Source organism: Cyanistes caeruleus, chromosome 17 (genome assembly GCF_971803275.1).
Source record: "Cyanistes caeruleus chromosome 17, bCyaCae1.hap1.1, whole genome shotgun sequence".
Classification (NCBI taxonomy): Eukaryota; Metazoa; Chordata; class Aves; order Passeriformes; family Paridae; genus Cyanistes; species Cyanistes caeruleus.
This window is the reverse complement of record NC_141717.1, coordinates 15,138,480-15,164,976: the sequence shown is the minus strand read 5'-3', so window position 1 is coordinate 15,164,976 and position 26,497 is coordinate 15,138,480. Positions and strand designations below refer to the sequence as shown.

General features: G+C 49.4%; 1 protein-coding gene across 4 annotated transcripts in view; it reads right to left on the bottom strand.

The window, feature by feature from the left end:
- LMF1 (lipase maturation factor 1) overlaps positions 1-26,497 on the bottom strand; it is a 139,782-nt gene that overhangs the window by 30,522 nt on the left and 82,763 nt on the right. For all 4 annotated transcript variants that reach the window (XM_086853850.1, XM_086853851.1, XM_086853853.1 and 1 more), the window contains one exon: positions 12,588-12,755. In XM_086853850.1, the coding sequence (XP_086709976.1) occupies positions 12,588-12,755 (168 nt within the window). The remainder of the gene's footprint in view (positions 1-12,587; positions 12,756-26,497) is intronic.

The following is a 26,497-nucleotide window of genomic DNA, read 5'->3' as shown; positions in this document are numbered from 1 at the left end:
TCACTTCAGTGGGAATACTCGGAGCACATCAAGTCAAGCACATATGAAAGTCTTTAAAACCTCGAGGTCTGGGCCCGAGAGGCGCAGAAGCGAAAAGCTGGAGTTGCATTTTCCTCCTGGGCGTTGAGCTCTGCACAACGGCACAGGGGTTGGGGTGGGATGGGATGGGGTGGATGGGATGGGATGGGGTGGGGTGGGATGGGGTGGGATGGGGATGTGCTGCTCCCAAGGGGAGGATGGGGTCACTTCCAGGAGATGTTGGAGTTCAAACACCATCTTCTCAATGTGGACCACCACGAATCTGGCCACCACAGCCACCCCATGGCTTTGGCATCTCCCTTGCTCTGGGCTCCCAAAAATCCCCATGGCTGGAGCCACCTTCACACCCTTATTTCAACTGAACCCTGTCAGGACAACCTGGAGATCAGGCAAATCCAAAATTCCAAAGCAAAGGAGTGTCACATGACCGAATGCACTCCTAAAATCTAGGGAATATTAAGGAATGCATTTTTCTCCCCTAATTCCAGGCTTTCAGGATGCTGGGAACCAGTAGCTTAGAGGGAATTTAGGCTTTTGGAAAAACAGGAGCGCGTTTTATTCCAGACTTCTCCCATGAGCGCGACAAACGGCCATGGAGTTACGGATCCGCCCTTGCCCATGGAAAGACACCGCTAAAATTCCATGGGGTGTTTCCCCTTGGGAATCAGGAAATGGCTGGGAATGCTGAGAGCAACCCCAAATCCAGAGGAGGCAACAAGGAAGGGAAATTGAACAAAGGCAGATGAACCTTTAATGCAGCAGAACCTCTGGGAGCCCTGAGACACTGTGTCCAGATGTTCCGAGGTCGCTGTAACCTGACTCCGAGAAGGAAGAGGATGTATTCCTTAAAATTCCCTGTGGTGCTTTAATTTACTGCAGCCTTGCTGAGGCCGCATGTGGTGATCACAGGTGGGGTTTCACACTGACCATAAACGTGGATTGGGGGCAGAAGACTCCAGTCCTTTCAGCTCTGGCTGCCAAGAGGGTTGAGGAACAGATTTCCATGGAAACATCTCCCTTTCCCTGGCTTCAGGGGCCAGAGGAAATCCCTCCAGCAGGGATTCTGCAGCACCAAGGACCCTCTCGCTGATGGCCACCAGGACCTGCTGCTGCCCAGCCAGGACTTTCCAGCTGATCCCTCCCTGCCTGGGTGGAGAAGGGGAATTGGGAAGGAACACAACATTTTGAAGCTCCAGTTCTTATCTGTGATCATGTTTTTTTCCCCAAATAACCCCAGGAAAATTCTCTCTCTGTCTTTAGGACCCCACTGTCCCTGCAACGTTGGCCCTGCTGTGTCTCCAGCACCATCCCTCTGCCCCTGGAATCTCGGAGATGGAGCTGATTTGGATGCAAAGGGTTTCAGAGTGCCCCCCTGACCCTTCTGCCTTGGCTCTGCTCCCTCTGAGGTTTCTGGCTGCAGGGATGATCCCTGTTGGATGAGGAGAACTGGCAGATTTTCCCTCGTAGCTCCAGAGGGATTTGTGTGGGGATTACAACTGCTTTTCAATAATGGCTATGGAATAAATGACATTAATGATGCCACAAAAGTAATCCCTATCTCTTTCCCACTCCCCATCCAACCCCAATCCAAACAATCAATGCAATCTGATTTGTCTTTCCAGAGGAAATTTTGAAATTTCTGTTGACTGAGGCATCCTGAGTTTTCAACTCCTGGATTTTGGCATCTCAGAGGAGCTGGAAGCTTCTCCAAGGGTGACCATGATGTAGAACCTGGCCTAGTGGGAGGTGAACCTGCCCAAGGTGAACTTTAAGGTTCTTTCCAACCCAAACCATTCCAGGATTCTATAATCCTGGACTATATATTATATATATAATGTTCCTTTCTTCTTGTTTGCTCACAAAGTGCTGGGAATCCATCCATGAGCCATCCCAACCATCGCTGCCACACCACACTGACCAAAATTTGGGATAAAACATTCCCAAACTGCTCTTTTTGTGCATTTTCCTCCCAGACTTCCTCAGCCTTTCCAAAACTGGCCTGATCTGGGATTTCTCCCTCCTTCCAAGTTCTCCTGATTGGAGCAGGGGGTAAATTTAAAGTGCCACTTTAAATTTGTGTGTGGACACCAAGCCCAGACCAAACCCACGTGGTTCCTGTAGAGCTCAGCCCGGCCCCAGAGGGAGTTTCACGTGTGGAGAAAGTTCCTCAGGAACGTGGACAAACCAGCTCCTGGCAGCCGTGGAATTAAAATCCAAGCGGAAAGCAGCAGAGGTGAGACCCCGTGCTGCAAACACCTGCCTGCATCGTGGCTTTTTTGGGGCAGCTCAGGGTTTAGAGCAGCAAGAAAAAATCCAGGACCCTCTGCACAATGCCAGCATAAATCATGGAATCTTTTCCGTGGATCAATCAAAACCATGGAATGGTTTGGGCTGGAAGGAATCTCAAAGCTCATTTCCATCCCCTTATCGTGTGTGCAGGGACACCTTCCACTGTCCCAGGCTGCTCCTGTCCAGCCTGGCCTTGGACACTTCCAGGGATGGGAGGCCACAAGGTGTTGGGAATGTTGTTCCCAACAAAAAGGGAAAGTGGGATTGGTGTTTGCAAACGATTCTCCAGGGAAGAACCATCACTGAGCATGGCACACCCAGGGGAAGGAGCCTCTGCCAGCACAGCACCAAGCAAAGCCCGGCTGCTCCAGGAGGATCCTGCGCTCATCTCTGAGTCACAGCTCCAAAAATCCCGGTTTTTAGAGGAAGATGAAAGTAATGAGTGACACAGGTTTCCTGCAATTCCTGGCTGTTGCATCACCACGGAGATAACGACCCTGCTGGAGCCTGGGGAAGGGGATGGTGCAGCTGTGTAAACTGCGTGTGGGCTAAAGCATCCCAGGGCTGCAGCCTCATCCCAGCGCTTCCAAAGCAAAATAAAACCCCTCTGGAGGCAGCGGCGTTTCACAGGAACGTTAAAACCCAGAACAAGCCAAGGAGTTCTCCTCGTCAGAGCAGGAAAAGAGAAAATCCATCTTCACCTCCAGACACTGGGACCCATCCCTCTGAAACCATGTGGGGTTTGTTGAAGTGGCTTTAATTAAAGCTGTCCAATCATGGTGGGAGGGGGACTGGGCAAAGTGACACCTCTGTCTGTGGATGGTTTTACACATAAAAGCACATACTCATTTAACTTGACAAGACAGGACTGATTGGAATATGCAAATTATTGAAAAAAACCCCTCTAAGCTGACCCTCTGGGAGGACACAAGGCACTGGGTGCCCAGGGAAGCTGTGGCTGCTCCATCCCTACAAGTGTCCAAGACCGGGTTGGACGAGGTTTGGAGCAACCTGGGGTAGTGGAAGGTGCTGGGGTTGGAACTGGATGGGCTTTAAATCCCTTCCAACCCAAACCATTCCAGGAAAGCCAAGCCAGGAACCCACAGTCAGAGCATAATCGAAACTGCTCTGACAGCCAGCGATCCCAGAGGGAAGATGAAGGAGCAGGGATGGGAGGAAGCCTCCTTCCAGCCAGGAAAGTCACTTCACCAGCAGCAAAATCCTCCCCTCATGCCAAGAACACCACACCAAAGGCATCATCCCGCTCCAGCCCCTTCCACTCCTGGAATGGGCACATTCTGTCTTCACACGTCCATCCCCAACACCAAGAAATGATTTTCTTCATAATAAATGCATTAAAAATCCTCTTTAAAAGAAGTTTCTCATCTGCCATCTGTTTCCAGTTAGGCTGTTCTGATTTCATCTTCTATTTTTTAATTTTTTTTTTTTTTGAAATGGAATAGAAAACATTATTTAAAGGTCCTGTCATCTTGCTGGTGGGAGGAGAGATCCCAAATCCCAAATCCCACCAGTGTCACCCTGCAAAGGCTGGGAAGGTGCAAAGGAACCAGCTCAGATAAGGAGTAAGGAACAGAAAACGGGATTGAACTCGGAAAACCTTCACCATCTCTTCAAACCATTGCACTGAAACTGGAGAAATTCACAGATATTTAAAGATATTTGACACCTTTTAGTGGGCACAGGAACGGGTTGTGATGGTTTTACTCAGCTTTAGCAGCTACACCTAAACGTAAATAAATAATTATCCCTGGAAATGGTGCCAGAACATGGTGGAGATCGTGTCCTGCACACCAGGAACGTCTCTGGTTTGCAGCTGCTCTGGCTCTCGTCAGACAGAAATGTTTTATGCCCTGACTCTGTGCTCACATGTGCAACACATCCTTTATCTCCCAGCCTGGAGCTGAATCCCCAATCCCATCTGGGAAGTGCAGATGTTGGAGCTCCAGCTCGGATCATTCCACCGAGCATCCTCAGCATCCATTTGCCCCGTCCTGCCCAACCACCTGGAAATTCTGCTGCAGGGCACAAACGTTCTGGAGCACGGAGGAATTCCGAAAATCAACTGCAAAAATGCAAACAGGGAGAAAAACCAACCACCTGGAGCTGCTCCAGAGCCCAGGGAGGTGAAGATTCCCTGTCAGCCACGTCATTCCGTGAGCTCTGGAAGCTGCTCCCGGTGCGGGGAGTGCGCACAGGGAGCAGCACAGAGAGAGGGACCCGTGAGCCTCTGGAAAGCCATGATGTGGCCAGGACTGGGTGAGTTTCCACTCCATTGTGGAAATATTGCCATTTAAGGATCCAGTTGGTGATTTTGAAGTCAGTGCTCGGCAATATTCCCAAGGAGACTGCGGCCCACCTGGAGCTCCCTGGCACAGAGGTGGCACCGAAATGTTCCAGCAGCCCTGGGCCAGCCTGGCACAGATGGCAGCTTCCAGCAGGAACCTGGAACTCTGCTGGAACTCATCCCTGCCTCCCCTCCCCGCTGCCACACGGCCCTAAAACCACCCCTGGATGGTCAAAGCCACGAACCAAGAGTTCTGGTCAGGAGTGGAAACCAATCCCGACCTTCCCGCTGGATTTTTCCAGCCTTCCCACCCCGAGGGCCTCCTGTGCAAATCTGATTTCACAGCTGGACATCAAATCTCCCTCTCAAGCTGGGCAGCAGAGCCAGGAGCAGCAGCAAAGGTGAGCTGACAGCCACCCCAGGGTAACCACAGACACTCCGAGCCCCGCTCCATGGAAAAGCAGCACGGACACCGGGAATTCAGAGCCACCTTTGATTCCCAGTTTTTCCTCCAAAGCCCCCGCTGTGGCAGCAGGGTGAGGGATGGTGAAGGAGCCCAGCTCCAGGCTCTGCCTGCTGGAGTCACTGCTGGTCCCCTCTCCAATTAATCAAGTTCCCATACTGATTAACAGCGTGATTCATGGCTCTCGTTAGGAGCATTCTGGAACAAACAAGGCTGTATTTCAAGGCCGCTGGCTTAATGGTTAAAATAAATACCTTCCAAATTTCTATTTTCAAGTAGCTGAACCTTTTCCACCTTTACAACTAATTCAGACTTCCTTCAAATTATTTTTCTAAGTAATATAACAATTTGTTTTTCATTAGAGCTTGTCAAAGCCGGACTTGGGTTTATTTTGAGAGAAACCAGCGCTCTCCAGAAACTGTTTAGTACAATCTGAATGACGCCCAAAGGGGTTATTGCAGCCACAATCAAAATAGAGTTTACAGCACTGGCTTGGGGTGACACTTTATTTAATGATTCAAAAAAAAAAAAAAGAAAAAAAAAAAAAAAGAGAGAGAAAAGAAAAAAAACAAAACCCCAGTGCCCTGAATCAGGAGCTAATTAAATGCACTCCTATGGCTCCCAGTGAGTGTTTCTCAGTCCCTCTGACTACTGCAGAATGCAAGGACTTAACTTGTTGCTAACTAATCCCAGACCCCATTATGGGAGCAGTGTTATTTACTGGTTTGGGGTGGTATGTGCTGCTGTTCCTGTGTCTGGCACAGCAGATCCTATCGAGCTGCATGTGAAATCAAATATCAGAGTGATTAAATAGTTTGGGTTCTGCCTGCTTAACTCAGAATGTTTCTTGTTGGGGGGGGTGTAGAGCTCAGTGTTTAATTTAAGGGGGCTTAAATGTAACAGAAAATCTGCCCTGTAACTGCTTTGATTTCACATTCCTTTTGTTTTGCTGTGGGGAAAAGCTGAGCTGGAGCAGTGCCAGGGCTGAGGGAGAGGATCTGGGGGATCCAGCAGGGAATCTGGGGGATCCAGGGGAGGATCTGGGGGATCCAGGAAAGGATTTGGGGGATCCAGGAGGGGATCTGGGGGATCCAGGAGGGGATCTGGGGGATCCAGGAGAGGATTTGGGGGATCCAGGAGAGGATTTGGGGGATCCAGGGGAGGATCTGGGGGATCCAGGAGGGGATCTGGGGGATCCAGGAGAGGATTTGGGGGATCCAGGGGAGGATCTGGGGGATCCAGGAGAGGATTTGGGGGATCCAGGAGGGGATCTGGGGGATCCAGGGGAGGATCTGGGGGATCCAGGCGGGAGTGAGGGGCAGGGACACCCCGGGACCAGGATGGGTGCACAGGGCTGTGGATCAACCCCATAATCCCAGTCCAAGCTCCAACATTCCCAAAGAACCTCTGAATCTCTCTCCCTGCACCTTCCATCTCACACCCGAGGAGACTGAAAAATCCAAAGCGGATTTTTAAACAACTGAACCGCAAAACTCTTTTCCATGGGCCCACTCCTCCAGTCCTGCCCCGCTCTTCCTTTCCCTGGGATTCTCTGTTTGTTGTTTCTTTCTAAACCACAACAAAATCAACAAGATTTGGACTTTGGGGAAGGCTGAATTTCCTCTGTTCTCGCTGGGGAGCCCCTGCCCAACCCATGCAGGGACTGGGCCGGGGGGACCACGCTCCACAGCATCCCCAGGGATTTGTAAAAGAACCAGGAAAGGGACCTTTTACAGGGATGTGAAGCGACAGAACAAGGAGGAAGGGATTTCAGTTGAAAGAAAGGAGATTTACATTGGATATCAGGATGAAATTCCCCCCTGTGAGGGTGGGCAGGCCCTGGCACAGGTGCCCAGAGCAGCTGGGGCTGCTTCTGGATCCCTGGCCAGGCTGGAGCAGCCTGGGACAGTGGGAGGTGTCCCTGCCATGGAAAGGAGGGTGGCACTGGATGGCCTTTAAGGCTTTTTCCAACCCAATCCATTCCGGGATTGTGTGAACTGCAGAATAATTCCTGAATTTTCTGCCTGCCCCATCCTCCCGTGAGCTGGGCTTTATTCTCCCACACCTTAACGACACCGCTCTGCATGCACACAGAGAAAAACACCTCCTCCAGCAGTGCCCACGTCCTGTGGGTGCCCAATTAAAGCCCCAACGAGGGGCCTGATCCTCCTGCCACGAGCCTGGCACTGCTGCAACCCTGCTAATCCTGCTGGAGACACCCCTGATTTACACCAGCCCCGCCACGAGAACAAACCCCAGCTCGGATCTGACAAGTGAAAACAAACACTGGATTCAGACACTTTCTGCAGGGAGGGGGGGCTGCTTCATTTTTGTTCCCTCTCTCCAGGCTGCTGCTGTGACCTCTGCTACCTCCTAAGTCAGCAACACAATCTCTTGCAGCTGTGGCACTGCAGCAGCCTGATTTAATTTGTGTGTGTGTGGCTGCAGGGGCAGCTCATCCCTCCAGCATCTCGTGGTGTGGCAGAGGCAGCGCTGGGACAACGGGGGGCTCAGTCCTCCCCTCCCCAAAAAAAAGAGGGGGGAAAGCCCCACTTGGCCTCCCCTGCCTTCCTGGAGAGATGGGAACAAAACCAACCAGAGGGAAACGTCCTTTTCCATCAATGTTTTTAAGAGGTTGGGGTTTGGCCAAGCCAAGGAGGAAAAAATAAAAAGCCAGAAAATATCTGTTCAACAACTGTTTTCTGCCTGAAAAGAAAAAAAAAAACAAAAAAAAAAACCTGGAGGAAAACGACTTTGCTCCCACTCTCCTGCACATTCCCAGCTCCCAGGGGCTGCGTGGCCCTGGTGCAGTGCCCAGCTGGGCAAGGGTAGTGCTGGCAGTTTGTTTTCCAGGGGAACAGAGCTCGAGGGTTCTGCCACATCCCCTCGGGGTCCCTCTCCCAGCAGGTCCCCACATCCCTGTCCAGCTCCCAAAGCCCCCGGCTGCTCCTTGGCCGGATCCTGGGAGCTGCCTCGGGAGTTCCTTTGCAGGGCTCTGAGCCTCGGAGGGGTTTTGGCTGGGGAGGTTTCACCTCTGCCTTCTGCAGGGCTGGAATTGTGCCTTGCTCCTGGCACTGCCATTCCAGAGCTCCTGGCACTGCCACATCCCTGTGCTCCTGGCACTGTTATCCCTGTGCTCCTGGTGCTGCCATCCCTGTGCTCCTGGCATTGTTATCCCTGTGCTCCTGGCATTGCCATCCCTGTGCTCCTGGCACTGCCACATCCTTGTGCTCCTGGCACTGTTATCCCTGTGCTCCTGGCACTGTTATCCCTGTGCTCCTGGCATTGTTATCCCTGTGCTCCTGGTGCTGCCATCCCTGTGCTCCTGGCACTGTTATCCCTGTGCTCCTGGCACTGCCATCCCTGTGCTCCTGGCACTGCCATCCCTGTGCTCCTGGTGCTGCCATCCCTGTGCTCCTGGCGCTGCCATCCCTGTGCTCCTGGCGCTGCCATCCCTGTGCTCCTGGCACTGCCATCCCTGTGCTCCTGGCACTGTTATCCCTGTGCTCCTGGCACTGTTATCCCTGTGCTCCTGGCACTGCCACATTCCTGTGCTCCTGGTGCTGCCATCCCTGTGCTCCTGGCATTGTTATCCCTGTGCTCCTGGTGCTGCCATCCCTGTGCTCCTGGCACTGCCACATCCCTGTGCTCCTGGCATTGTTATCCCTGTGCTCCTGGCACTGCCACATCCCTGTGCTCCTGGCACTGTTATCCCTGTGCTCCTGGCATTGTTATCCCTGTGCTCTGGAGGTGGCTCCTGCTGAAAACCATCCCAGGATTGCCTGAGTGGGAGCAGGGGAGACCCTGCAGTGCCAACACTCAGCATCTGGAGGGGGGGAAATGTTCCACAGCCACTGCAGCTCCTCCAGGGAATTCTGTCCTGGCTGTGGGGGCTGAGCTCATCCAGGGATTTCTGCAGCCACAAGGATGCTCCGTGCTGGAGAATGCGCCAGGAGCTTCCAAGGGCCACGGGAAGGAGTCAGACTCCACAAATCCATCCAGATCCAAAGGGATTTAAAAGCTTAAAACTCTCCCCACACTCTAAACTCCCCAGGCCGTGCCTTTCTGGCTGTGACTGCGAATCCAAGCAGTGCCCCTGCCTTTCCAACAGCGTCGGATTTCCATTCTGTATATTCATTTATGGATTTCACCTTTCTGCTCCTGAAGCTCCTTCCCACCTGGCACTGCCACATCCACCCCAGCCCCTTCCCTCCCTCGCTCCAGTCCAGCTCTACCTGCCAGCTCCGAGGGGCAAGGTGCCTTTTTCCTGCCTTTTTATTTGGCTCCCCTCATCGATTCCTTTGCCAAGTGCTGCAGTTTTACTGCCTCTGGCTTCCAAAGAGCCAAGAAATACGTTTGGTGGGAGCTGGGAGTTTGACAGCGTGAAAAACTCGCAGCTCCAGGGCTTGGAGGAGGCAGATCCAGGGATCAGCAAAATCCCCACCGAGCTGAAGGATTTGCCTTCCCCAGCAGCACCTCCAACCTCCCACACCCCACAGACTGCTTGGGGTATGGGCAGGCTCTGCCCTGCTGATTCTGCAGAACCAAGAATGAGGGTCCAGACCTCACCTGGAGACCCTCCAAGATACCTTTTGCCTCACTCCAGGCACTGACAGCCCTGTTTTAGATTTGATTTCTCCTGAATGTTGGGGTGTTTCAGACCCAGGTGCGCATTTCTGAGGCTCAGACCCCACCTCTGCTACAAAAACCAGCCAGTCACAGAATTGTTAAGGTTGGAAAAGCTCAAATCCAACCATCAACCACCACATTCACCACTAGACCACGTCCTCAAGTGTCACATCCACGCTTTTCTGAACATTTCCAGGGATAATTTATTCCTGGCAGATCCAATTGGCAGCAGTGCCCAGGAGGTCCATGGAAAGTGGTGGGGTTTGACCTGAGCTCACAAAGAGAAAAAACCCCAAAGCTGAGGGGCAGGAAAGCACAGCAGGAGGGCCCATCCCTGGCCAGGAGCAGCACCAGCGAGCCCTTCATGGATCTGCTGGCAATGGGCTCATCCCAAGGCTCCCTCTGGGCCCTCCAGGGGGGAATCAAGGTGCTGGCAGCACTTTGGTGTCCATCAAAGCCACCCTAAATCCCAGCTGGGTCCCACCAAACACAAAGCCCAGCAGGAAGCTCCTGTGTATGGCCAGGGTGGGAACGAGGTGGAGCTTCCAGCTCCCTCAGGAGAACTCCAGGCTGGAATCCCAACCCCACAGGAATCCCCTGGTGGACACACATCCATCCCCAGGCTGCTGAGCACCTCCTCTCTGATGTTTCCACCCTCTCTAAGCTTTTTTCCTTACAAACATGAAGCAGGCAAGAAGAATAAGTTCACACTTGGAAAAAAACCCCCACTTTCCTCTTTTTAAACCCAACTTTTTTTTGGGTTCCTGACAAAGCAATATTCTCCAGGCCAGTTGGAATCTGGAAAAATACACTCACTCAACCTCGCCACCATGACTCCAATAACAATTATAAAATGTCCAATAAAACTTGTCTGTAATGTCAATTCAAATCTTGAAAAGCAGAATTAAGTGGTGTATCAACATTAAACTTTATAGCTTCCTTTGCAGAGCAGAAGGATTGTCAATAAAAGTCATTCTGAATGAAGAAAAGGGCAGTAAATATTAAATAAACAGGTTTTTGTTGAAATGCTGTAAATGCAGTAGAGCTGCCTCTTACACTGGGACCCTTTTTGCCTCGGCAGCCTCCCCCCCGTGATCGAAACAAGTCAGTAATTGCCAGCTATCAATAAAGGGCCAATTAAAGGGGGCTGGATGCCTGCATTCACTCGCTGGCATTAGGACATTTATGGGGTGGGCTCGGCTCTGTCTGGGGTCCCCCAGCCCCCCCAGGGCCCTGCTGCTCCTTAGGGGCTCTGGAGGAGCCGGGAAGGAGCCGGAGGTTCCTGGCTGGGAGTGACAGGGATGGAGCAAGCCCGAGGGGAGAAGGGGGTGAGAGGGGAGTGTTGAGCATGGGATGGAGTGGGGTGGGAGAGACCTTGAAGATCATCTTGTTCCCACCTCCCTGGGGACACTTGCTGTGATCCCAGGGTCACTCCAGCCCGGCCTTGGACACTTCCAGGGATGCAGGGGCAGCCACGGCTTCTCTGGGAATCTGTGCCACCCTCCCAGGGATTCATTTCTCCTTGATCTCTAATCTCACCCTGCTTTCCTTCATCTTAACCAGGTTTTGCTTTGTCCCTGGAGTTTTTTTTAGGGTCAGGCTGAACGAAATCCTCCCAGTTCCTCCACAAACCTCAGGGGTGATGCCTGTCCCAAACACAGCTGGCACCTCTGGAGCGACACCCGGCTCAGACCTCTCCCTCCATCTGCCCAAACCCATCCCAGCCCAACCAGAGCTGCCCCTGGGAGCTGTGCAGGGGTGAAATCCGGCGTTCTGTGGCACCCAGACACAACAGGAAGAGTTTGGGAAGCGCGAGGAACTCCGCGAGGGCACAAACCCGCCGGGGTTTCTGTCAGACCTTTAAAACCTGAGCAGCATTTTTGTGGTTTACCAAGGGGCTTTATGAGCTGTTCTCCAGTTTAATCATCACATGAGCTCACAGGAAGCAGTACCAGCTCCTGAGCAGGAATTTCATGCTGCTGAAATGATGCTGAACAAAGGCAGGGCAGCAAGGGCTGGAAACCGAACCTCTGAGAGGTTTCATGAGCTCTTTGAGCTCTGCCAGGACAGAGGAGAGGAATCAGATGGGCTCTAGGGAAGTATTTGTGCAGCAGCTTCTGTCCTCTGAGTTTTGCAGAGGTACAAAAAGTGAAAAAAACACCCAAAGAATCAAGCAGAATGTGAATCTGTTAAATTTGCAAGGAATTATTTTCATTTTAAAGCTCGGCACAGTCCATGTGGTATTTGTGAAGAGAATAAAGAATTTCAGAGATAAAGAACAATCCTCAAATGACAGACACAGAACAAAGAATCCCTTCAGAGATGGAGAGATAAAAATTAACTTTTGGGGGAATCACAGGGATTCCCCTTTGCACTGATCCTGGGCTGCCACTTCTCTACCACACCTAAACCAACCCAACCCAACCCAACCCAACCCAAACCAAACCAAACCAACCCAACCCAACCCAAACCAAATGAATCCAACCCAATCTAATCCAATCCAACCCAATCCAATCCAATCCAATCCAATCCAATCCAATCCAATCCAATCCAATCCAATCCAAACCAAACCAAACCAAACCAACCCAACCCAACCCAACCCAACCCAACCCAAACCAAACCAACCCAAACCAAACCAAACCAAACCAAACCAACCCAAACCAACCCAAACCAAACCAACCCAAACCAACCCAAACCAAACGTCCAGCAAAGCACCCAGAGCAGTGGGAAACACGCAGGAATTCCCGGCTGGGAACCATCCTCATTCCCTGGAGGCCGGACTCCCACCCTGGCCCCTGAGCCAGCTCCAGGAGGAGTCGGGAAGGCTGGGAGAGGAGGGGAAGCTCGTTGGGAGCAGCTCACCTGGAACAGGATCTGCAGGAGCCCGTGCAGGATGCTCATCCTCCGGCCCAGCAGCAGGAAGAAGGGCACCACCAGCTCGATGAAGTGGTTGACCAAGGTCTCGAAGCGGTGGAACCACCACGGCGAGCGGTGCATGAAGTACGAGATGGGGTTGGGCACCGGCTGTGTCTGGAATGACAAAGGGAAAAATGGAATTAATCCCCTCCAAAACTTGGTGTGAAGGGCAGCCACAAAGTTCTGGCCTTGCTCCTTATTTCTCTCCCCAAGTTTGCCCTCAGGAGAACTGTTCTTCACCTCTGGGAACTCGTTTCTTCGCAGAGAAAATGACTTCATTCAAGGGTTTTTTTTTTTCACGCATCTTTAAACAAATCCATCTCTTAAAAAGCAAGAGTTTTAATTTTCCCTTTTGTCATCATAACCAAACCCCATCTTAAATTAACCCCACCATTATTTAACAGTGAAATCTTACACTCAGATCAGCTCTGAGGGATGGTAAAGTGAGTGAGGATCCTCAGAGCAACGGGGCAGATCCAGAAACTGAGCCTAAGATTTGCTCAGGGTCAGGCCTTGGGTCAAACAGAGCCAGGAATGGAAACCAGATTTCAAAACCTCAGAGATCTGCTTTCAAAATGTTTAAAATTCAAATAAATGTGCTGGTAGAGCTGCTTTCCAAGATGGTAATTTGGGAGAGGAAAGTGTAATTCCTCTAAACATGTTATACTGGTTAAGGTATTTACATACTGGCCTTGGGACAATATTATTCTTTTGTCAGCCTGAAATTTTTTGACACTGGGAGATTTTTCCATCCAGGACAAGAAAACGGCAAAGTTTTCAAAGGGAACAACAGCCCCAAGTTCTGACATGTTCATAAGTGCCACCCTAAGAAATCCCACGGCTGGAGCAAAAAAATAAATGTGAATTTATCTTAGCGTATCTGACAGGCTCAAATTCCCTGGTATTGTTTTAAAACTTCAACAGCAAAAATGGAAAAAAAGAGAGGTGGAAAACACAAATGTTAATTGAAGGAGACACAACACATCTTTAAATTATTTGTAGTTAAATCCAAAATACAAACAAAACAGGGCAAATCCTGTAGGATGCGTGGCAGCCAAGCACGCTCCCACTGCCAAATCCCACAACTATTGTAATTCCTTATTAGCAAAGCTGGGATTAATAAAGCCTGGCCTGGGCTGGAGGCTGCTGTGGCCCCTCAGGACGGGAGACCGCATCCTTCCTTCCCGGATGGAGCCGGGCTGGGCTCAGGGAGCTCTGCCAAGGCCGCTCCAGCCGGGCCGGGGGGTCAGCGCAGCCCCCGCTGCCCCCAGGGCCTCCCCTGGACCCGCCAGGACCCGCTGGACAGGGCTGGAACCTCACAGCATTCCCAGGAAAGCTCCCAGAGGGATTGGTTTGATCCCAAATTGCTGAGAAATGCTTTTATCCTTCCAAACAGGCAGCTTGTTCCTTGAATACTTATTATTATTACTATTATTATTATTACTATTATTATTATTATTATTATTATTATTACTATTATTATTACTATTATTATTATTATTGTTGTTGTTGTCGTCATTGTTATTATTATGAATTTTTATTACTATTACTATTATTACTATTACTATTATTACTTTTTATTATAATTACTTTTTATTATTTATTATCTTTATTATCTATTCTTTATGATTTATTATTTTTATTATTTATTATTTTTATGATTTATTTTAATTATTTATTATTATTATCATTACCATCACCATAATCGTCATTATTAATGTTATCATTATTATTATCACCATTTAATTTGAATTTTTCTCATTTTATTATTCTGTTAACAAAATAAATAACATTATATATAATAGATACTATTATATAAATCTTACTAAAAATATATATATATTTAATATAATAAATTAATAAATATTAATTAAAAAATCTTACATTATATAATAATTTAGTTATTGCATTAATATAATAAATATTGATGCAGCAATTATTGTATTACATTAATAAGATATAAAATACATAATGCATTCAAAATAATTTTAATTGTATTTGATAATAATAGTAATAACGATAATGATAATAATTATTATGCTAATAATGATAATAATTATAATGATAATTATAATGATAAAATAATAAAAAATTAAAAATAAAAATAAAAATAAAAATAAAAATAAAATTAATAATATTGATAATGATAATGATCATGATAATGATCATGATAATGATGATAATGATGATAATAATAATAATGATAATGATAATGATAATAATGATAATGATAATGATAATTATAATGATAAAATAATAAAAAATAAAAATAAAAATAAAAATAAAAATAAAAATAAAATTAATAATATTGATAATGATAATGATAATGATCATGATGATGACGATGATAATAATAATAATGATAATGATAATGATAATGATAATAATGATAATGATAATAATGATAATGATAATGATAATGATAATAATAATGATAATAATAATGATAATGATAATAATAATAATAATAATAATAATAATAATAATAATAATAGTAATGGATCCCTGGCAGTGCCCAAGGCTGGGCTGGACGGGGCTGGAGCTCCTGGGATGGAAGGTCGGAGGTGTGGGATGAGCTTTAAGGTCCTTCCCAGCCCAAACCAGTCTGGGATTTGCAGATAAAGCAAAGCACAGGGATTCACATGTCCCAGATATCCCTTCAAAGCTGCTGGGGGAGGAGATGTGTGTGTGTGTGTTCCTCCCAATGCCTTCCAGATGCGGCACAGCACAGGTTTCCCGGGAAGGGAGCCGTGTTTACTCGGGATGGGGCGTGGAGGCAGGAGCAGCCTGTGAATCCCCGGGAGCCTGGGATGCTGCAAAACTTCCTGGATTCTTTTTGTGTCTGACTCCACGAGTGGCCAGAGGCACCCACAGCTGGGGAAAGCACCCAGGGCACCTTGCTGGGATTTTGGAGGTGGAATTTCCCCCAATTCCAGAGAAATCCTATCCCATGGAAACATCCCGCTGGTGTTGGAGGTGTTCAGAGCCCAGGAGGAGGGAAAAGCTTTCCAGGCTCTCCTCACCTAGCTGGTTTCTGGGATTTGGAGCTTTGCACCTTCCTTTGTGGCTGTGCTGTGAGGGGAATTCTGGACACCCAGAATGGTTTGGGTTGGAAGGGATCTGCAGGATTATTTAATTCCCACCCCCTTCCACTGTCCCAGGCTGCTCCAAACCCCATCTAACCTGGCTTGGGACACTTCCAGGGATCTGGGGGCAGCCACAGCTTCTCTGGGAATCTCAGAGGGAAGGATTTTATCCCAATATTCCATCTTAATCCATCTTATTCCATCTCCCACCATAAACCTGCTCTTTCCCAGTTTGAAGCCATTCCCCCTTATCCCATCACCCCAGCTCCCGGTGAAGATCCCTTCTCCATCTCTTCATCCTAGGAGCAGCTGGGAGTTCTCCTACATCCAGACCCGTGATCTCCTGACACCCAGACGTGGGAAATGTGGATTCCAAGGAGGATGGAACCAAACCTCCCCAAGGTGGAGAGGGAGAGGAGCCATGGGCTCCGAGCGGCCCCGTCTCTGGGCACCTCCGTGAGACTGAAAATGTTTATAAATTAAAAAAAAACCAACAAAACCCCAATTACCCAACTCTGTGTGTCAGCACAACATCACAACCCTTGTGGCTCCCCCACAGCTCGGAGAAACCGCTGCTGCGAGCGCCTTTGGAAATGGGAGCAGGAAAATGAATTCCGTAATTCACGGGGCAGATTTGTAAGGTGTGAGCGCTGCTGCAGGAATTCTGGGTCGCCAGCTCGGGCCTGTTCCCTGGCTTGGATCGAGCAGCTTTTATGAGGGCTGGTAACACAGTCTAAAAATACGCACAATAAACTGTTTTTTTGGGTTTTTTTTCTCCCCACGGGGTCTATGGTTTAATTATGTTCTTAGTGAGAACCATTAAAGTGCTAAGTACCTGAAGACTCCTAATTTACTAAACTGCACCCCACTAAAAGGCAACAGAAGGCCATTATACAGCAGAGTGAGGGCTCTTCTTGGGGGCTGGGAATGCCCACGGCCCCTCCTCACAGCCCCGTTATTCCACAGCTTTCCAGAACCTCCAAGGGAGGATTTAATCCCAGGGTTGGAGAGCCCAGCCCAGCCCAGGGAAAGCTCCAGGCTCTTCTACAGGGAAACAAATCCCACATTGTCCTCAAACAACCCAGACAGGGCTGGGATTGGGGCAGACTGGGAGAGGGGAAGGTGGCCCTGCCCATGGGATGGGCTTTAAGGTCCTTCCAACCCAAACCATCCCGGGATTCTTCACCGGCCCCACAGCACAGCTGCTGTGCAAGGAGCTGGGCAGCAGGGGAGCGTGGAGCTGGAGGGAGAGGAATCAAGGAATCAGGGGATCATGGAATGGTTTAGGTTGGAAAAGGCCTCTAAGATCAGCACATCCAACCAAGTGCACTTCATGGCAGAGAAATCCTGAAAAACAGAAGGAAACGGAACAACAGCAAATGAGAATAAATAATGAGAAAAAGCAACTATTTGGTAAAAAATAAAGCAGAATTCCAGAATGAGCTGGGTTGGAAGGGATCTGAAATCCCATCCAGTGCTACCCCCTGCCATGGGCAGGGACAGTATCCACTATTCCAGGTCGATCCAAGCCTGGCCTTGGACACTTCCAGGGATCCAGGAGCAGCCACAGCTTCTCTGGGCACCCTGTGCCAGTGTCCCACCATCCTCACAGGGAACAATTCCTTCCCAAAATCCCATCTATCCCTGCCCTCTGGCAGTTTGAAGCCATTCCTTGTCCCATGGAATCATGGAATATCCTCCCCAATGACCCCACGGAGGTGCAGCGAACACGTCAGGAGAGAGGGAAAGCCTTTGGCACAGCCAGCTGAGCGTGAGGAGCAGCAGTCCCCTGGAAAAGCAGGCTGAGAGCTTTATTAAACGTTTTCTGGAGTGCTGTGGAAGGTCCAGATGAACTGCAAAGCTCGGCTCTCCAGCTTCCCAAGCACTGAGGCATGAACTCATCTCCTCGGCTTCAAAGCAAAGCCCTCGCTTCTCCTGTGCTTTGGACCAAAAAATGAAAAGGATTCTCCATCGTGGAGCGTAATTGGATCAGCGTGGTCCAACAGGCTGTTCCCTGCCAGTCCATTCTGCCTCAGATGCTGACCTGGCTCCTCAGGCATCTGCAGATCAAAGCTCCCCGTTCCCAATCCCGACGGGAACGTCTCCCCGGCCCCTCGAGCGGAGGGGAGATAAAGGGGGTCACTCCCAGCTGCTGGGAAGTGTGGGCAGATGAGTGCCCTGCCTGAAGCCAGCCCCTCTCGGGTCCTACAGCAACCAGGGATTCCTAAAAAACACCCTGCTTGGAACAGGGGGAGATTCTTCCTCCCCATGGCAGTGATTGATGAGGGATTTTGCAGAAGGATTCTCATGTAGGGAAGGGTTTGGGAAGGAAATGGAGCAGGGAACTGCTGGGGCTGGGTTTAAACCCAGCAGCCCCTTGTGCTGGGGGTGTTTTATCTGTGCACTCACAGCTCCACGTCCACGCTACTGAAATACGACAGCGAAGCGGTTAAAAATAGCCCCTTCAAAACTTTCCAGTTATTAATGAGAGTCCAATCCAAATAAAATCAGAAGGGGGAAAAAAAAAATAAAATAAAAGAGAAAAAGCTGGATCTGGCTTGAAATGCACACTGCTCTGACATCCAGTGGGTCACAAGGGGTCGGCTCTTCAGCAGCGCAATATCAAAATAATCAAGCCTTGATAAAGTAATAAAAAGAGAAGTTGCCTGTAGGTTCTTGCTGGGCAGAGCTCCTCTCGCCCAGTCAATAGGAATATTCAGTCCATAGAAAAACAGACTGGAATCTGCCTGTTTAAGACAGCAGAGCAAGCCAAGGAGATGTGTGTTTGACTCGGTGCCAGCACGGCCATAAAATGTTGGCAATTTAGTAGAGACGTGGTGCCGCGCCACTCTCCCAAAGGACCTAAATAAACTTCAGATGGAGAACATATATTTTTACTTTTTATATATATAAAAAAATCTGCTGGTTCATTTTTAACTCCTTTCCCCAGCCAGCCCTTGCTCGGAGGTTTTTCAGAGCTCCAGCAGGTCCCCATTCCTGCTGGCTGAGGGAAGGAAAAGTTAAAAGCCTGAAAAATCCCAGCAGTGATTCACGTCTGGAGTTTGGGATTCTGAGGGAACGGTGGCCAGAGGGGCAAGGGGGCTTGGGGAGAAGATTCTGCTCTGCAATTTCATGCCTCAGCACCGTAAAATATCCCAGGGAATTTGTTGTTTTCCTGTTGACAACAGGAAAAAAGTCAGGGGTGGAGGTGAAACCTCCCTGCCACCTTCAGTTTTGGTCAGGGTGAATCACCCCAGGAGGATCTGGGGGACACTGGATGATGATGATGGGGCTTGGAATCCCAACCACCTGGGTGGGGGCAGAAGGCTCCTTTTTGTTTGCTTTTCCAGCCTGCACCCAGCTCCTGGTCTGAGCCTTCCCTCTCCAGGAACAGAGCCCACGTTTCCAGGGCCCACAGCATCCCTGTTTATTGACACTGCTCTTCCGTAACGTGCTCCGAGCTGCTCCCGGAATATCCAGTTAATTGGGGATGGATTACAGATTCACCTATTTATCCTGGACATTCTTGGAGAGGTCCTGAGCTAAAATTACACAAGGAACTGTTGAGGCTATTTATTTGTTCAAAACCCCGTTCAAATAACCGGCGGGGCCTGGGGCAGACATCTCGGCTCTGGCGGGGCCAGGAAGAGCTGGTGGAACCAACTCTGGGTCCTCCCTGCCCTTGGGGTTTGTCAGGAGCAGCAGAGATGGGGCAGGTTGGGTTTAGGGAGTGGGACAGGCTGGAAGCTCCATCCATAAGGTTCAGAGAGTGGGAAGAACCTCCAGGATGGTCAAATCCAACCTTTGAGCCAACACCACTGTATCGTGAGGAAAAACCAGGATTTAGGGGCACCACGAGAAGGTCCCATCCCATCCCAAAGGCAAGGGGGGAGCTGAACTCCCTCTCCAGGTTTGCTGTTTCCATCAGATGGTGCTGTTCTGTCTCACAATCCAGGATTTTCCAACTCGGGTCCCTGGCCCCAAGCTCCCTTTCCCCACGGATCACTCACCAATATTTTAAATTGCCATTTAAGAGCATATTGCAAACGTGATCCTTTAATTGGTCACTGTTATGACTCTCTATTAAAGAAGACAAGTTTTTCCACACAAGGTAAGCCCTGAAAATGTTTCAAAACAACCCAGAGCTGATGTATTTATTATGCATTTCTCCATATATAAATAATTCCATGAAAAGGGGACGTAGTGAGTGGAAACTCCATTTAAAATGTGATCCCAGATGGTGGCAAAGCTCTAAAATTGCAAGGCAACATGTAAAGAAAGATTAACGACCTCAAACAGGCCCAAATTTATGAGGTGAAAGCCCCTGTAATCCTGGAGAAAAATGATACCAAACCTTCGACCAGACAGCCAGAAAATACCTCTGCTTACTCCATGTGCCCTCTGCCATTTCACATTTTCCTTTAATACCCATTATTTGGGGTTCAGTTGGTGTTTTCTCCTGCAGGCCAGAGGTTCTGCTCTGGTTCATGAGCACGGTGAGGGATTTGCCAGCACCACGGATAAATCAAGAAGCGGGGAAGTGTTGGGAATAAGAGGTGGGAAGGAGGGAAAACGGAGCCAGGACACCACAACGAGCCTTGAGCATCTCTGAGACCCAAAGCTCCACCGTGGAGCGGGATGAGAGCACAGAGCTCAACAACTCCAGCGTTAAGCCCTTGTTCTGCCCAGGTGGGAAACGTTCCAAAGGGAACAACGTCAACATTTCTTCCCAAGGAATGCAGGTCGTCCCATTCCAGCATCTTCCGTGCTCTTAATTCCAGCCAGGACCAGAGTGGGCGGCACAGCCCATTCCCCTGGCACCTCCAGCACCCCTTGGCAATGCTCCTGCTCATCCCCCTGGCCATTCCCACCCCAGCAAGGCCACCTGGACTATTTTACTCCAACACTTTTCAAGGATTTTCCAACTTTTTCCACAGAGCTCCTTGAAGGGCGAACCTGGTGTCTTGAAGGGCAAACCTATGGCTTTGGGGAGTGGAAGAACAATGTTCTGAACACCTTCTTGAACAACTTTCCCAACAACTTTCTGAACACTTTTCTGAACACCTTTCTGAAAAACTTCTTGAACATCCTTCTGAACATTTTTCTAAACACCTTTCTCAACACCTTTCTGAACACCTTTCTGAACATCCTTCTGAACACCTTTCTGAAAAACTTCTTGAACATCCTTCTGAACACTTTTCTGAACAACTTTCTCAACGCTTTTCTGAACACCCTTCTGAACATCTTTCCAATGGCTACACCCGCCCAGAGGAGCCAGAGCTCCTCACAACCCCAAAAACCACCCCACAGCTGCTCTCCCACATCCCTCCATTTTATTCCCCCTTTAAAAAGTCCAGTGCTAAACCCAAGACCAGTCTCCTTCAGAGGGTTTTTTTTTTGGTGTGTGCTCATAAACAGGGGCTCAGCACCAGGCCAAGGAACACACGGAGCCCCGGCTCGTGCCTGTGTTTGGATTAGGCAGCTCCGTGGCCTGGACGTTTACAGTCGGGTTGGGGTTGTTATTTTTCCCCCCCCCCCCCCACCTCCACAACTTGAGACAAACAGTGAGAGCTTTCATAAAATGTGTTCACAAAGGGTAAATTGTGCCATTAGGAGCCGACTACCTGGTTGGTCACTGGAATTCTCCGAACTGGAACGCCACCGCGCTCCGAGCCAAAGCCAGCGCCGGCGGCGGGAGGGGGAACTCGTTTAACTCTGCAGCAGCCCAGGAGACACAGCACACCCAGCACACAACTGCACCATCATTCAGCATGGAAAAGAGCTCCGAGACCATCGAGTCCAAGGCCACCACCAACCCAAGTCCCCATGTGCCACATCCGCGTGGTTTTAAATCCAGCGCCAGCTCCACAGGGACCACCGTGACTGATTCAGCCCTGAACCTCCTGTCCATCCTGGAGCATTTCTAGAGCAGGATGGGATGAAAATAAGACAGGAAAAAGCAGGTTGGTGTCCCAAAGATGGAGCCAAAAGCTTAGGAGAGTTTGTTTCTGTTTTAGGCTTTCTCCCGAGTAACAAAGGATGCAGCCGGAAAGAATCTGGGACAAGCAAAACAAGTCACAAGAAAACTCATGGCCAAGAGGAACTGATGTCCAAACTCTGTTGGGTGAATCCAGCAGCAAATTCTGCTCCCCCTTGCCAAAGAATGAGGGCCTGGAGTGGCAGGACAAGGGGGACCAGCTTCAAACTGAAAGAAGGGAGAATTAATGAGAGATTGGGAAGAAATCCTTCCCTGGGAGGGTGGGCAGGCTCTGGCACAGGTGCCCAGAGAAGCTGTGGCTGCTCCTGGATCCCTGGAAATGCCCAAGGCCAGGCTGGATGGGGCCTGGAGCAGCCTGGGACAGTGGAAGGTGTTGGGGTTGGAACTGGATGGGTTTCAAGAACCTCCCCAACCCAAACCATTCTGGTTCTGTGATTCAATCAGCTGCAGCTCTCCAGCAGTGACACAGGTGCTGCATCTCTGGGTGTGGTCATGATTCCAACAACTGTTTTGTAAACAATTCAAGGGTTAATCAGACTTCTTACAAAAACATGACAATACTCCAGGACACAATACACACACAGTGACACAGAACTTCAAATCCTACCAATGTTGGCAAACGGGCTCGGGCATCTTTGGACTCCTGAATACAAAACCGCGCTTGTTGGAAACGTGCTGGTCCTGCTCAGGGCTTTCCTTGGCTAAAACCAGTAATTAACTACATTTTAAAAGACACAGTTCCAGGGAAGTTCTCCAGCACACCCTTAATAACTCCAGTGGTTTCCCTTCTGACACAAAAACGTGACGGATTTCGAGCAGCACGTGCCGGAGCAGGGAGTTGTGCTGTTATCCAGGAGGGAAGAAGCCTCTCCCAGCAGCACCAATCAACGCCCATCCCAATGTCCAAATCCTCTTGCCTCGAGCTCTGGCAAGCTTTGCCCTTGTGTAATCGTGTGTTTTGTAAGTGTTGCTTGTTTCTCTGCTTTTCTTATAAAAAGAAATAAAGAAATTCTCCAGGCAGATAAATTCCACCCAATAAATGTGTCGCTCCTCTATCCCCGTGGACATAATAATGCCCTCACTCTTGTCCCAACTTGGAGCGCTCACAGATCACCACTGTAAATAAATCTGCCAACCTCAGGCAAGCAACTCATTTCTAATAAAGCCTTTTACCTCCTTTCCTAACGCCAGACAAGATCCCTGAGCAGCTGAGTGCCCGAGGGATGGCAGCTCCCATCCTCTGTGCCAGCCCATCCCGGTGCTGCCACAGGGCTCCTGCCCTAGGATAGCTTTGGGGCTGGATTTCTCCATCCTGGTGCCACCCTGGGGCTCCTGCCCTGTGTTTTCCTGGGATAGCTTTGGGGCTGGATTTCTTGGCTGCCAGTGTTGCTGTGGGGCCTGTGCCCTGTGCTTCCTGGGAAAGGTTTTAGGCTGAATTTGTCAGTCCCGGTGCTGCCGTGGGGCTCATGCCTTGTGTTTTCCTGGGATACTTTGGGGCTAGATTTCTCCATCCTGGTGCTGTTATGGGGCTCATGTCTTGTCTTTACCTGGGATCAATTTTGGGGCTGGATTTTTTCATCCCAGTGCTGCCATGGGGCTCACGTCCTCTCTTTACCTGGGATGTGTTTTGGGCTGGAACTCTTGGTCCTGGTGCTACCCTGGAGCTCATGCCTTGTGTTTTCCTGGGATATGTTTTGGGCTGGATTTCTTCATCCCAGTGCTGCCATGGGACTCATGTCCTCTGTTTACCTGGGATATATTTGGGGCTGGATTTCTCCGTCCCAGCACTGTCAGGGGGTTGGTTTGTTCCTTGTTTTTTCCTGGGATATGCCTGGGGCTGGATTTCTTGGTGCTGGTGTCTCCCCGGGGTTTGTGCCCTGCATTTCCTGGGACAGGTTTTGTGCTGGATTTCTCAGTCCCAGTGCCACCCTGGGGCTTGTGCCCTGTGTTTACCCAGGCTGTGTTTTGGGCTGGACATCTCCCATCTCCCACCCCATCCCAAACACTGCTCCCATTGATGCCGCGGGGCCAGGGCGATGCCGGGCCGGGCATGGGGGGGCTTTGCCTGCCGAAATTCGGTTCTGGCTGGGTGTTTAATATTCCCCATCATGCTGGGCTGTTTCTGCTCGCTGCTGCCTGTCAGTTAAGCCCGGGGATGTTTATTTTAACGGCCACTTGTGGTCAAGGCTGGTGCCAGTTGTACGGCATCGGTTACGCAGATTTAGCGCTGGGGACTCGGCCCCCGGCTCCCCGAGCACGGAAGGCAGCCAGGGCTGCCCGGCCTAATGCGAAACAACTGAACTCTTCCAGCAGTCCCTGCTCCAGCTTTTAACCCTTGCTGGGCAGGAGCTGGCTGCTTCCACAGCTCAGCCTTCCCACATCATCCCATATCCTGGCCCTTGTCCCATCTCCTGCTTCCCAAACTCCCCCGGCACCCACATCTCCGGGTGATGGTCTGAAAGCACCAGAAGGAGCAGGGAATGTCCTCACTTGTTTAAGGAAGCAGTTTTCAGAGGAAGGAGGGGATTTTTATTGCTCCCATGGATTTATCATTACTCCAAGGATAAAGTACACTGCTGGGAGCGATCACAAATTAATTGAATTAACTGGAAAAGTCCAAGCTGTGACCAATCAGTACCTGATCAAGCAGAGGAGAGCACTGAGGATGCTCAACATCCCTGCCTGGTGGGCTGACACGTGCTTGGGACACAAATCCAGGCCAGGCCAGGTCTGACAGGAGCCTGGCCCAGGCACAGCCCTGTCCCCAGTCCCAAACCTCGTGGAGAGCGTTTGGGCAGCGCCAGGCGAGCCCCTGCCAGAGCCGCGCCGATGCTCAAATGTTAAATAACCCGGAGCCCGCAGCAGAACTCTGCATCATTTCTGATCGCCTGGACAGGCTCCAAGATGCTAATCAGCCCCAGATTAAGTCATCAAGCAAACTGATGAGCAATCACATTCTGTCAGTCCAGCTGCACAGCATTACTCGGGAGCCGCGCTCCCGCCGGAGAGGGAAGGCGGCTTTGTGCCGTGGATCCGATGGGAAGGAGGGCTCGGAGGAGCTGTGCTGAGCAGCAGCTCCAGCTCCTGGCCCTACTTCTGCTCCCAAAATTTGCCTCTTATCACTCCAAGGTGATAAAGGTGGCCGTGCCCAGCCTGGTCTGGCGGCACGCGGCTGCTCCCAGAGCATCCCGGTGTTTTCCTGAATCGCAAGGGGCAGCTTTGTTTTCCACGGAGGAACATCAGCCTGTGCCGGTGCTTTAACTGGACCAGCAAAGATGCTGATAATAACTGTGAGGGACAATAATTAACAGAAACCCGTTAATGGTGAAGCGCATGGAGAATTGATGCTTAAATCCCAGTTCCACTCGGTGGGAATCTGGGAAGGGGAAGAGATTCCAGGCTTGTTCTCAACATAACCCCACTGGGCTTGCAGAGTTCTCACCCAGAGAGAATTTTATTCCTAAATAAATCAAAACAGGAGGAGAAGCAGCCTAAATGTCCAATAAGGAGATGAAAAAAAACCCCATCTGGAATAAAATAAAATAAAATAAAATAAAATAAAATAAAGTAAAATAATGTAAAATAAAATAAAATAAAATAAAGTAAAATAAAATAAAGTAAAATAATGTAAAATAAAATAAAATAAAATAAAGTAAAATAATGTAAAATAATGTAAAATAAAATAAAATAAAGTAAAATAAAATAAAATAAAATAAAATAAAATAAAATAAAGTAAAACCTCAGCATAAAATAAAATCAAATACTAATTCTGATTTTTTCTGCTCTAAAAGCAAACACATACAAATCCTTTCCAATACGATTTCTACTCATATTTTAATACTGCTGGAATTTTATGCAGTATTTGAATACTGGAAATGAATTAACTGGAGCTGCTGTCAGGGAATTGACTCTTTTTACAGATCTTGGACACAGCACCTCGTCTCCAGCCATCCCGTCCCTGTGGTTTTCCCATCACTTTTTTTGGCTCCATTGGGAGCTCCCCTCCCAGGACGATTGTTTGCCTGGCTGTGAACACCTGGAAAGTCACAGAATCCCTGGAGGGGCCAGGCTGGAAGGATCCACATCGGGAATCTTCTCCCACCTCCCTGCTCAAGCAGGGTCATCCCAGAGCACGGGATTGTGCCCAGACAGCTCTGGAATATCTCCAGAGAGGGAGATTCCACAACCTTTCTGCAGGCACACAGGGAAGGGGGATGATGACATTTAAACCAGGGCAATGACCCACGGCCTCTTTTCAATTCCTTCCTCTAAAAATAAAAACAAAAGATTAAAAAATTAAAATAAAAAAAATTAAAATAATTAAAATAAAAATAAATAAAAGAGAAGAAACTCCGCATTTCAGGGCAGGTGATGGAGATGAAACCAGGACACAACGTCAGACGCTTGACAACAGAACCCTGGGAATAGCAGGGCCAAGCTGCACCGTGTTAAAATTCAAGGCTAATTTAAAATCTTGTTCCTTAGTGCAAAAGCTGGAAAGACGCCCAAGCAGAGGGAGGAGGGAAAAAATAATAACCAAGCCAATTGTATATTTCTCCTAGAAATTCCATGTCAGGAGGTACCTCAGGACTGCACCCGCGGGCTCCAATTTCAATAAATCAACACAGCGTGCGGGGCAACGGTAGCACAAAGTCCTGCTCCCCCTGCAGAACCCGGCCAGGTAAAATCACCAGGAACAAAATGCCCATTCTTCCTGCTCCTTGGCAAGGGGACAAATTACTTTCTGCACCTCGCTGTGTTGAAGGAGTGGT